Source organism: Erythrolamprus reginae, chromosome 13 (genome assembly GCF_031021105.1).
Source record: "Erythrolamprus reginae isolate rEryReg1 chromosome 13, rEryReg1.hap1, whole genome shotgun sequence".
Lineage (NCBI taxonomy): Eukaryota > Metazoa > Chordata > Lepidosauria > Squamata > Dipsadidae > Erythrolamprus > Erythrolamprus reginae.
In genome coordinates, this window is record NC_091962.1 from 9,180,391 (window position 1) to 9,193,530 (window position 13,140).

Below are 13,140 nucleotides of genomic sequence, written 5' to 3' on the forward strand. Positions count from 1 at the left end.
TATCCTTCCCTTGGAGCAGGATGGGAAAGGGGAATTTGCAGTATCCTTCCCCAGGAGTGGGATGGGAAGGGAAGGGGGATTTTGCAGTATCCTTCACTGGAGTGGGGAGGGAATGAGGATTTTGCAGTATCCTTCCCCTGGAGCGGGATGGGAAAGAGGAATTTGCAGTATCCTTCCCCGGGAGTGGGATGGGAAGGGGGATTTTGCAGTCTCCTTCTGCTAGAGTGGGAAGGGAATGGGGATTTTGCAGTATCCTTCCCCCTGAAGCGTGGAGGGAGTGGGGATTTTGCAGTATTCTTCCCCCTGGAGCGGGATGGGAATGGGGATTTTGCAGTATCCTTCCCTTGGAGCGGGATGGGAAAGGGGAATTTGCAGTATCCTTCCCCTTGAGCGGGATGGGAATGGGGATTTTGCAGTTATCTTTCCCCTGCCAGCCCACAGAACTGGCAATAAAACCTTTTTGACTCCCATCACTGACCTGGGTGCATGTGAATGTATGCCCATCACTCCTGCAGACCCATCCCTTGTCCTGCTACGCTGCTCCACAAAGCCAGAAAGATTGGGGAACTCCGTGCTAGACGATCCAAGTGCTCACCTGGACATTGAAGGGAACCGTTAGGTATTCCTTTTACCATCTTCCCCGAGATCTCCCAAAGACAAACGAGGCTAACCATAGAAATCTGACTCTTCCCACAGGTCCAAAAGGCTTCACCCTGGGACGGCCAAAGGCACCGGGCACCATGGCGACGGCGTCGCCGACAGCCGCCGTGGTGACCGCCACTGTGGTGACCACGGCGGCCGCCATGGACTTGCGCGACTGGATCTTTCTTTGCTACGGGCTGGTGGCCTTTTTGAGTGAGGTGATCGACAGCACCACCTGCCCCTCCGTCTGCCGGTGCGACAACGGTTTCATCTACTGCAACGACCGGGGTCTCACCTCCATCCCGGCTGACATTCCGGACGATGCCACCACCCTTTATCTGCAGAATAACCAGATCAACAACGCGGGCATCCCTTCGAGTTTGAAGAAGAAACTCAACGTTCAGGTGAGACGGACGAGAGGGGACCAGTTGGAGAAAAGAGGGTAGGGCGCAATAACGATTCTTTGAACTTGGTGGGTTTTTTGCAGACGTTTCATGAGCCAACCAGGTAACCTCATCAGTGCTAGACAGGAGTGGGTAAATGGACAGGAGGAAGAGGGCTCTGGGGTCCCTGGTGCTCTCTGAGCTTGGTTGTTTTCTTGCAAACATTTCATGGCCCAACTAGATAATATCATCAGTGCTGAATGGAGTGGGGTTGTTTACTGTTAGCTTGTTTGTCTGAGTTGTTAGTTTCTTGATTGGGGCATCGGTGGTATTTTATTGGGGTGTGTTAATTTCATGAGCAAAGACTAACTTCAAGATTAACACTGGACCAACAACCAGGAAGTAGTTCTCAAGAGTGGAGAGGCAGAATGCTAGAGGCTTTTCTTTCTACTTCTAAAACAAGGTTAGCTTTGGACGGTCTAGAACAGTGATGGCGAACCTATGGCACGGGTGCCACAGGTGGCATGCAGAGCCATATCTGCTGGCACGCGAACCGTTGCCTTAGCTCAGCTCCAATGTGCATATGTATGCTGGCCACCTGATTTTTGGCTCTGTTTGGCTCTGGGAGGGCATTTTTGGCTTCCAGAGAGCCTCCAGAGGGATGGGGAGGGCGTTTTTATCCTCTCCCGGCTCCAGGGAAGCCTTTGGAGCCTGGGGACCGCAAAGCACAAGCCTACTGGGCCCACCAGAAGTTGGGAAACGTACAGTTTCTGGCCTCCAGATGGCCTCCGGGGCAGGGGAAGTCTATTTTTGACCTCCCCAGGCATTGAATTATGGGTGTGGGCACTTGTACGCTCTTTTGGCACCCGAGGAAAAAAAGGTTCACCATCACTGGTCTAGAACCCTGCTTATTTTTAGCTTAGGAACACAGGTTTTCTAAATTGGGGACCCTAGGACCTTCTCCCTTTCTGCCATGCTGAATATCCGATTCCTCTGATTCCCGGCAGGTCATCTACCTCTACGAAAATGATCTGGACGAGTTCCCCATCAACTTGCCCCGCTCACTGAAAGAGCTGCATCTGCAGGACAACAATGTCCGTACTATTGCCCGGGACTCTCTGGCCAGGATCCCTCTGCTGGAGAAGCTGCACTTGGACGACAATTCGGTCTCCACTGTCAGCATCGAAGACGACGCCTTCGCCGACAGCACCCGCCTCAAGTTGCTCTTCCTCTCCCGCAACCATCTCAGCAGCATCCCTTCCGGGCTGCCGCGCACCTTAGAGGAGCTTCGCTTGGATGACAACCGCATCTCCACCATTCCCCTCCATGCCTTCAAAGGCCTCAACAGCTTGCGGCGCTTGGTGCTGGACGGCAACCTGCTCGCCAACCAGCGCATCGCAGACGACACGTTCAGCCGCCTGCAAAATCTCAGTGAGCTGTCGCTGGTGCGCAACTCCCTGGCGGCCCCGCCGCTCAACCTGCCCAGTGCCCACCTGCAGAAGCTGTACCTGCAGGACAACGCTATCAGCCACATCCCGTACAACACCCTTTCCAAGATGAGGGAGCTGGAGAAGCTTGACCTGTCCAACAACAACCTGACTACCCTGCCCAAGGGACTCTTTGACGACCTGGACAGTCTCTCCCAGCTCCTGCTGAGGAACAACCCGTGGTACTGCAGCTGTAACCTCATGTGGCTGAGGGACTGGGTCAAGGCCCGAGCGGCCGTGGTCAATGTCAGAGGACTAATGTGCCAAGGGCCTGACCGGGTCAGAGGGATGGCCATCAAAGACATCACCAATGAGATGGATGAGTGCTTTGATGTCGGCCAGCAGAGCAACTCAGCAGTGGCGGCCAAAACGACGGCCAGCAACGCTGCCGTCACCACCCCGCAGGGCTCCCTCTTCACCCTCAAAGCCAAACGCCCGGGCATCCAACTACCCGATTCCAACATTGACTATCCGATGGCCACCGGGTCAGGAGCCAAAACGCTGGTGCTGAACGTCAAGCCACTGACCGCCGACAGCATCCGTATCAGCTGGAAGGCATCCCTCCCGGCGGCCTCTTTCCGCCTCAGCTGGTTGCGCCTGGGCCACAGCCCGGCCGTCGGCTCCATCACCGAGACACTGGTGCAAGGCGACAAAACTGAGTACCTCCTGACCGCCCTGGAGCCCAAATCCACCTACATCATCTGCATGGTCACCATGGAGACGGGCAATACCTACATCCCCGATGAGAGTCCCGTGTGCGCCAAAGCTGAGACCGCTGACATGTACAGTCCCACCACCACGCTCAACCACGAACAAAACCTGGACCCCATGGCTGGGCTGCCCCTGGCGGGGATCATTGGCGGGGCAGTAGCCTTGGTCTTCCTGTTCCTGGTCATGGCCGCCATCTGCTGGTATGTCCACCGGACCGGGGAGCTGCTGACGCGTGAGCGAGGCAGCCGGAAGAAGGACGACTACATGGAGTCGGGCACCAAGAAAGACAATTCCATCCTGGAGATCCGTGGGCCCGGCTTGCCAATGATCCCCATCAACCCTCACCGAGCAAAGGAAGAGTACGTCATCCACACCATATTCCCTTCCAACGGAACCAGCCTTTACAAAAGTACCCACACTATTGGCTACGGCACGACTCGGGGATACAGAGAAGGGGGCATTCCAGATGTAGACTACGCCTATACATGATGCAAAGGTTTTCCCCTCCTTCTGGATGCATCGGATCGCCCCCTGCGCCCACACTCCACAGTCCCCCGTTTTTACCCCCTCCCCAATCTTTCTCTCTCACACACACACACATATATACACACACACAGATGCACATGCACACAAGGTTTGGGCTTGGATTGGTTCTTTGGTTGGGTGGTTTCATTTTTATTTTATTTTTTTGCCGAGAAGGAAAAGAAACGGCGAAGCGCGGACTTATATTTTCCGAGCAGAACCCGCTGGAACCGAAGGGGAGGGGAAGGGAAGCAAATTTTACAAAACCAACCTTATTTTGTAGGGGAGGGGAAGTAAAAACAAAACCCACACTGCATTCACAAAAGCAAGTTTTGAAAAATGGATACGGAGGGGACAAAAGACCTAATTTATATTTAATATGCCAGATTTTAAAAAAAACAAACCCCGAAAAAGGAGCGATTGGGAGGAACAATCGTGAATGAACGTTCGGTTTTATTGGGGTTTGTGGTGGGCTTTTTTCCCTACGAGGGGGTAGAAGGGAACGAGGGGGAAGATCTAGAGGGAGGCAGAAATGACACAGAGGATCAAACAAACAAAAAATGCTACCTGTTTGTCTTTCTTCCTGTATAAATCTTCTATTTTGTTCAGGGGTTAGATTATAAAAAAAAGAAAGAAAGAAAAATCGACACACTGTCGTGATGGCTAAACTGTCAACTATCCTGTCAAGATCCTTCTTGTTTTGCGCCCCATAATTCTGCTTTCCTTACAGGTTCTGGATTTATAGTGCAAAATGGAGAAACAATACAGTTCGGGGGAAGGTTGTCCTTCCCTGCCCCACCTCCCCATTTTTCTTTCCGGGGGTGGTGGTGGTCCCGAAAAGTTACCATTTCTTCTGGCTGTGTTCTTCTGGTCAAGCTCTCCCATCATTACCTCCTTCTCACCCAGCTATCTCTTGGGACAATTATTCAAGACGATTCCCTTCATAGGAATAAACTCACCATGTAGCTTTTTGAGTTTTTAGCAAAAGAAAAAAGAAACAAACAAAAAGAAAGAAACGGATGTGTGAAGATGGGACAGGCCAGCAGCGTCTTCCAACCAGCAAGATAATCAAAACTTCCGTGGTGGGGGGGGCGGGGAGGAGAGGCTCTGAATTCCCAACGAATCTCAGGTTTCACACGTGAATGGTTTTCAAGATGTTAAGGAAGAGGTGGGGGGGAGAGAGAGAGAGAAAGCGTGGTTTTTGCAGTCGAAAGCCTTTGGCATCAGCTCAAAACCCCAGCCAGGTTGTTCTCCTTGCAATTTCCCAGGATGGTTCCGAAAGTTCTGTCTCTCTCTTAACTTCAGTATTCCCTAACTTGGGGAAATTTTTTAAAGAAGTCCTAATTGTAGATCGAGGGATCCCGATAGGTGATTCCCCAGGCCACCTCAACGCAAAGATCCAGTCTCTTCAATCCAACTTGGAACTTCATCAAACCAAACGTACAGCCTCCTCCTTCGCCTCCCGAGGTCTTCCTGCCTTTGAAGTTCTGAGCTTTCAGGCAAGGGTCAAAGCGCGCGGGGCTGCCATTTTCTCGATCGTACCACCCAATTTGGACCTCTCGCGGATTCAGGACGGGGGGGGGGCTTTTGTTTTGTTTCTTTTCAATCTCCAGAGGCTCAAAAAGTGCAGAATTAGTGTAGCAAAAGATCAGGGTAGATCCAAAACGACTGGCTATCTTTGGGGGGGAACAGGGACTATTTTATAATGCAGGTTGCAGTGAGGACCATGCTGGAATTGGGGGAGTTGAGAGCAATTGATTAAATGAACAATCCAAGATCCAGAGTTACCTGTAGAGACTTAATGGAGGTACAGGAAGGGACCTCAGAGGTCTTCTAGTCCAACTGCTTTGCTCAAGCAGGAAACTGTAGACCTGTGATGGCGAACCTGTGGCATGTGGAGCCAGATCTGAGGGCACGCGAGGTGTTGCCTGATGTCACCTCCAGGGCACATGTATGCACTGGCCAGATGACTTTCAGCCTCCCAGAGGACAGGAGGGTCGTTTTTGCCTTCCCCAGGCTTCAGGAAAGCCTCCACAGCTTGTGGATGGCAAAAAATGGACCAAATGGGCCTACCGGAAATTTGGAAATAAACTTCCGGTAGGCCCGTTGGGACATTTTTTGCCATCTCCAGGCTTCAGGAAGCTTTCCTGAAGCCTAGAGAGGGTGAAAAACAGCCCAATGAGCCTATCAGAAGTTCGGAGGCTTCGGTGAGGGCTATGTACATGCCTGGGGGAGAGGGGGGAGCACCAGGGGGCTGTACACGCATGCGTGGGAGAAGGGCGTGGCATTATGGGTATGGGCACACACATGCATGCTATTGCACTCACTCACAACCTTTTGGCACCTGAAAGTTCGCTGTTACTGCCCTAGACCAGGGATAGGCAAAGTTGGCTCTTCTATGATATGTGGACTTCAACTCCCAGAATTCCTGAGCCTATCGCACTCGCTCAGGAATTCTGGGAGTTGAAGTCCATATGTCATAGAAGCGCCAACTTTGCCTACTCCTGCCCTAGAGCATTTAAAGATAAATAGAACCATTTCAAACCAAGTACTTGAACATCGGCTCGAGCTGTTGGATTTGGAGCGCCGTTGACAGGCTGACCTCCGGGAACGGGCCACGCACATGTGCAAGGCTCTTGAGTTTGGCTTTGTGGCATATTTCCAGGGAAGGTTTTAAGTTGTGCGGAGGTAGCCAAGGACAATAAGGAAGCGCATTGAAAGCCAAGGCTAAAACTGGTTGGTGGATCACTGGTCTGAGTCATTGTAGGATCCGATCTTGGTTCTGACTAGCCCCCAAGATGGCCTGTCCTGGCCTGCAGGTAGTCCTCGACGTACGACCACAGTGGAGCCCTCGTAAATATGAGTCCGTTGCCAAATCTCAGAATTTCGATCATGTGCCTGTGACATGGTCATAAGTATGAAAAATGGTGCTAAAATCACTTCCCCCCCCAGTGCTGTTATAACTTCGAACGGTCACTAAATGAACTGTCGTAAGTTGAACTGTTATACGTCCACAATCGCCAGATGTTTTAAGGTGGGACTTCTCGCCATTTCCTAGTGCTCCCGGCCAAATTCTCGAGATGTAACCCAACATATATCCGGAAGATTAGGAGCGGCTGCAGTGGGGTAGAAAGGACCCACAGAGAGAGAAACCAAGCGAGAGAGGGCAATTTTGGACGAAAGACAAAATGACCCCCACTGCAGTCACAACGAAAAGGGATCCGTTCGTCATCTCTCCCACCTCTTGGGGGGGGGGAAAGACTCGGCAGAGAAAAATGGCACGGACTCCCATTGAAATCAAAGGTCCCTATGGAAAAGCCAGACTATATCGTATAGTTTCTGGCCAAGCGTAGACTTACCCTGCCAAAGGCTCGGCTCACTAATTTTTCTACTGGACATGAGTACCGCAAAAGCCATTTCCAGGCAAACGTGGGTTGAAGGTCCTCCTAGCCTTCTCCACGTCCACAGATGGTGGCATCTCCCCAGCTTGCCAAAATGTGGGTCCAACATAGTCTGCACTCCCCAGACAAATCAAATCCTATTAAGATGTCATCTAAATAGACACAGCTTTGCACCCATTATTGTGGGAGGAGGAAGAGGGAACCCCCGTGCATGAATACAAGGCTGCAAATTTTAACACACACCCTTAAATTTTAGTCAGTGGAATTAAGTAGCTAAGTGGGGAAAGAGAGGCACATAAAATCTGGGTTGAAAGGAAACTTTCCCCCTGAGCACTTCCTGACTATTCCCCGAAATAGTGTCAACTATTCTTGGGGGGGGAGAGAAACAATCGCCATCACAAAAATGTTAAGCAGTGTGAAAAATTTAGTGATGTAGAAGAGAAGAGAGTGGAGGGAAAACCCATAAAAACTCAACTGATGAGGGATATAATGGGAGAACAAGTATTTGGGCCCCATCTGGGGCCTCTCGGTCTCCCTCGATCACCATTGCCTGCACTCGGAAAATGAGGAGTGGTCCCAAGGCAGCTTTAGCTTTTATATTGGTTTCCCCTCTCAAATTTGCAACGTTTTGTGCATGACTAGGAACAGGAGCCTCAAAACATGGCAATTTTTAAGGCTTGCGGACTTCGACTCCCAGAATTCCCTAGCCAGCTGAGGAATTCTGGGTGTTGAAGTCCACAAGTCTTAAAGTTATATACTACGCTTGGTGGACCCTGGGAGATTATAATACGGGATGTTCCTTCTGCAATATTTTTTTCCAAAGGCAACTGGACTTTTCTTAGGTTGTTGGGTTTTTTTTCCTTTTGAAAATATTTCGCTTCTCATTGAAGAAGCTTCTCCAGTTCTAAACTGATTGGTGGGAAATGGAAGGATGATTTATATCCTTTGCGGTCAACTGGTTGTTAGCTCTTGTTAGCTCGCTCCACCAAGCCTTGGAGTGGTAACCACAGGATGACTGCAATCTTGGATGAGAAGGCAAACATTTTCAAAGGGGGGGGGGGACGACCCAAGAAAGTTTAGTTGTCTTTTGGGACAAGCATCACCTGAAACGTGGCCACTTTAAGAGTTGTGGACTTCAACTCCCAGAATTCCTCAGGCTGGGAAGTTCTGGGAATTGAACTCCACCCACCTTAGGTTTGAGAAATACGGCTCTAAAGAGAGGTACCCCATTCACTGCCTTGCCAAGCCAAAGATTTGGGGGTTTCAAGATGTGCTTCCCTTAGCAGCGCCCCAAAATAATGGGGGTGCACGTGAAAGAACCCAGGGAAGTCTATCCAGGAGAAGAGGCATCTGGGTTGGAGAGGGCCTTGTTTTAAACACCCTCGGTGAGGAAAACACACAAATAAGTTGGGAGGAGGTGGAGTGGGTAGGGAGAAGAAATGGCTGCAGGCTAGCTAATATTTATCCGCTAAACATCGCTTTGCATAATCAGGGCCTGGGACCCAAGGTGATGCTCTCGCCTCCTGCGAGGTGTAATTTTTATTAAGTGCTTAACTCACAAGTACCCAGCACTTCACAAACGGAGATAATGTGAGCAGGATCTCGAGGAGCTGGCGTTTAGCACAAGGCAGTGTCAAAAATTAAAACATACATACACACAATGCTCCCCCCCCCATCCTAAAAATGCCTCTTGTTAATTCAGGTGGCTTGACGGGCGCCCGATGTTGGCTTGACAAGCGATTTGCAATTTGGCTTTGTAAAGTTTGCGTTTTTATTTTGTTTGGAAAACAGCCAGCTAGGAAAAGAAGCCCCGGGGCCATTCAGAGGAATGAAAACGTGCCTTTGTGCCCGACCTTCTGGGATAGTTTGCACTTAAACCAAGAACAAGGGTTTTTTTTATCAACCCATTTTTTAAAAAAAAATTAGGACTACCGGTCCCAGCGTCCCTGTTCATTGGCTAAATTGGATCAAGGAAAATACCCAATGGTTCCTTATTTCTGGGCCTTAAGTGGCCAAGCAAGATACAGGTAGTCAGTGATGGGCTACCAAATTTTTTACTATTGGACAAAATAAATAAATAAATAAAAATAAATAAATTTTGTTTCAACATCTTTCAGTGCAAATTGGGTGCTCTGGGGTGGGGCTCCATTTTCGCTACCCCACTGCGTTTCCCCACCCCACCGGCAACAGCCCACCCCTGCAGGTAGTCCTCAACTTGCGACGATTCATTTAGTGACCAAAGTTATAACGGCACTAAAAAAAAGTCGACTTATGACCATTGTACGGTTGTTGCAGCATCACATGATCGAAATTCAGCTGCTTGGCAACTGGCTCAGAGTTACGACGGTCGCAGCATCCCGGGAGTCACGTTGTTATTATTATTATCAACTTTATTTGATTAGTCAATCGACCATATCAAAGCGAGGAAAAGGACCACATCGGTCGTCATAAAACTGCGACTAGTTAAAATACAATAAAATTGGCTAAAATAGAGGGAATTTGAATAAATAACATGTTAAAATGCAGTATAATATGCTAAAATTGAGTAGTAAAACATGAGAATATAACTCGTGCAAAGGACTATATTAAACAAATCTAAGATACTGATATAAAATATTCTTAAGTGAGTTCATCTCCTTTGCATGCCACCCCAATATGTTCTATAAAACGTATTCTCATCTGAACAGTTCTAGAAACTACATATACATTTGTACCCTGAAGAAAATATGATAATTGTTTATTACAGTCCCAGTGTATGATTTTGTCAAGTAGGGGCTGTAAATACTGAGGTCTTACTGAGGAGTATAGTTTACAATTGACTAGCACATGTCACGTGAATCCTCTTTTGCAACCTTCTGTTAAATGCAGGAAGCCAGATTCACTTTAACAACGGTGCTGCTAACTTAACCTCTGCAGCGATTCGCTTAATGACGGTGGCAAGAAAGGTTGTAAAAGTGGGGGGGAACTCGCTGAATAACTGTCTTGCTTAGCGACATTAATTTTGGGCTTAGCTGTGGTCGTAAGGTGAGGACTGCCTGAGCCTTTGACGTGAAGAACAAGCACTTAATCAAAGAGAAGACTGAACCAGTGGTACCCAGCGGAGAGGGCAGGACGCAGAGATGGAGTCAGGAAACCCAAAAAATAGGGTGAGCGGGATCGGAGGGTGTGTGTGTGTCCTTATTAAAAAGTCCCCCCCCCATACCCATCCTTTCACAATCTGAATATTTCAAAAATCCCCAGCAACGCTGTCCGAAACTCGCCAGTTTGCCCTGCCCGCCCCCATCAAAACGAGCTGCTATTTTGGGATTCCTGCTGGCTTAGTGGGAGAAAAAAAATAAAAACGGTACAATGGGCTCCTTTTTCCACCTGCTTGTCTAAGATAACATTTTTTTGGGGAAGAGACAAAGCTGGAAAACGCCTCCCATGTTTCGCTCCCTCGTCATCCTTTCCATTCTGCACCTGACCGATTCGTTTCCTGTCTTCCACCTTCTTGGCCTGAACCCCAAATCCCATCTGAAAGTTTTAAAAGAACATCGGAGGGGGGGGGCAGGTAGCATGTGGCCATAAAATGCCCCCCCTCCAATGTCATTTCACCCACTGACTGGCGATGGGAAGTGTGACAGCCGTCTGTCCATCCGTCAAACGCTCACGGCTTGCCAATTAAATCATAATAATTTAGGTCAGCCTGCTTTGCTACCCTCCCAAATTCCCTCCGGGGGCCGGGGGATTATGGGAATTAAACCTCGGCCGCTGGAGGGCTACGGGTTGGGGACGTCCGTCCCAGCTCCGATGTTCTTCTGTTCATCCTTGGCACGGGTCTTATCGGTACCCGACAGGCAGGCTGAAATGTCTCCAATGGTGTTTTCAGTCTTGCGGCATCAGCCTTTGGCACGGGATGGATGGTCTTGCTTGACAAACGGCCTTTTTTTAAAAAAGTAAATAAAACAAAACAAAATGCCACCTTTGGCTTTTCCGGCACATCCTTCTTGGCAAGCGGAGCTCCGTTCGGCCTACTTCCGCACACAGGAAAAAAAAAAGAATTCAGGAACTGTTTGCAATGGTTAATTTCTTTTTTTTAAGGCTCGGGAGAAGCACAAAGGTGACATTTGCTGGTCAGGGAAATGCAGAAAGGCGAGTTCTTAAGATAGCAAGGGTCGCGACACACAGGACTAGAAACCTTTCTCGAAAAAGGCAAAAGAGATTCATAGGGATGCTTCTGTGTGTCTCTGATCCTTGTGCAAAGCGTGAGAGGTTGAGAAATTTGGTCCTGCCGCCCTATAATGTTCCATTAGGATGTCCGAGTTTTAATTTAGCCATTTGGAACGGGGAAGATGTGTCCTTCTCGTTGTGGGGGAACTACAGTTCCCAGCATCCTTCTCTGTGGGCCTTCCTGGCTGGGTTTATTGGAAGGGGACAACACAAGGATGTGAGCTTCCCCTGAGTGTCCAAAGCAGACTTCTAAGCCTAGTATTTCTCAGCCTCGGGAACTTTAAAGATGGACTTCAACTCCCATAATTCCCCAGACACCAGGAATCCTGGGAGTTAAAAATCCAGTGATCTTAAAGTTTCCAAGAATGAGAAACACCAGAACTTGGTCTTGAAGCACCTATAACACGTTGTAGACCAGACCTTCCACAGCCTGCGATCATCTATATTTTGAAAACGGATTTTGGGCTGGTTCGACCGGGCAACCTCTCCCCATATCCATCAGGTTCAGCATGTCCAACCCTCCCTTACAGTCCCCATAGCCAGTCCTCCCCCAGGGCGCTCCTGAAAACTGAGAAGGAGGGACTCAAAGGCCAGGCTGACCTGTGTGACTCAGACCAATGGTCCAACTGGTGCCTTTGAGGATGGAAACCATCTTCCAAAGGGATCAACCATCCAGTGCCAGCAGCCAACAAGGTGGTTACAGAGGGAAGGGACCAGTGATAAGGAACCAAGCTGAAAAGGTGTCCTTGTTCTCTTTAGAAGATATGGTAGAGAAGCCAAGGTTGGTGCGTTGCAGCTCTTCGGCATCTAGTTCATATGGCTAGTTTCTCCTGACCACGAAAGAGCCCATTGAGGCATGGTAGATGTAATCGGTCAAGTCAAAGGGTGCCCTTCTTTTGGTCTGGACCTCCATTCCCAGAACTCCAGGGCCAGGTTGAGAAAGAAAAGTTGGCGTGCTGAGGAAAGCCAAAAGCTGGAGAAGTTCTCAAACGCAGACAGGACTAACCCAGTTTTGTCCGGAATATCTGCACAGAACCACCCTGATTGCTGGTTTGTTGAATTCTGGCAGGTATCAGACGGCTGCTGAAACCAACTTTCTCGAGGGAGGATCGCTCAAAGATTTCTATAGATATGGCCTCAACTCCAAAGCGACCATCTCCACCTCCACCTTAGTATCTCCAGCTGTCTTCTCCTCCACCCTAGGCGACTTAGTGAACTGGGCACAGCCAAGTTGATTGATGAAAACCCAAATCTTGTCCAACCTGATGGGCCTTGGTTGAGTTCCAGGTTGTGCAGAAGTCATCACCTTGAGGAAGATTCCTTCATTAGACCCACCGACGGTCCTTCTGAAGCCAACCCATAAAGTTCCTATGGAGAAGGCTGCTAGTTGCGACTTTCCTAGCTCTGACCGAACTGAGGTGCCCAAGAAACGGAGGGGACAGAAAGAGAATTGTCTTTTTCCCCATCCTCCCTGGTTTGAGAACGGCTAAAGGTCTTCAGCGAAGGGTCAACTTAGCCCCAACGAGCGGTAGAAATGGCGATAAGGAGAGACCTACTGTTGAAAAGAGAGAGGACAATGTGGAATTTTAATCTAAAGGGGGGAAAAAACTTTTTTGAAAAACTCTTGGGATCGGGATGGCCAGCATCAGTTTAAAAAAAAAAAAAAAGACAATTTGGGACATAACGGCTTGTCCTGCTCACCACTGCCTCTCTCGTTCCAGCTACTCATGCACCAGTTCCCAAAAGGAGTCTCCATTCTGAACTCTCTGCAGCAGCCAAACTAAG

At 49.2% G+C, this 13,140-nt stretch overlaps 2 protein-coding genes across 3 annotated transcripts in view; one reads left to right on the top strand and one right to left on the bottom strand.

Annotated features, from left to right (window-relative positions):
- Window positions 1-4,388, top strand: part of FLRT1 (fibronectin leucine rich transmembrane protein 1) — a 35,544-nt gene extending 31,156 nt beyond the window's left edge. Inside the window, exons 2-3 of the mRNA XM_070766730.1 lie at window positions 697-1,046; window positions 2,033-4,388. Coding sequence (XP_070622831.1) covers window positions 697-1,046; window positions 2,033-3,712 — 2,030 coding nt within the window. The 3' untranslated portion in view covers window positions 3,713-4,388. The remainder of the gene's footprint in view (window positions 1-696; window positions 1,047-2,032) is intronic.
- The window catches only part of MACROD1 (mono-ADP ribosylhydrolase 1), a 346,791-nt gene that overhangs the window by 297,013 nt on the left and 36,638 nt on the right, over window positions 1-13,140 (bottom strand). The gene's annotated exons all lie outside the window — the stretch shown is intronic.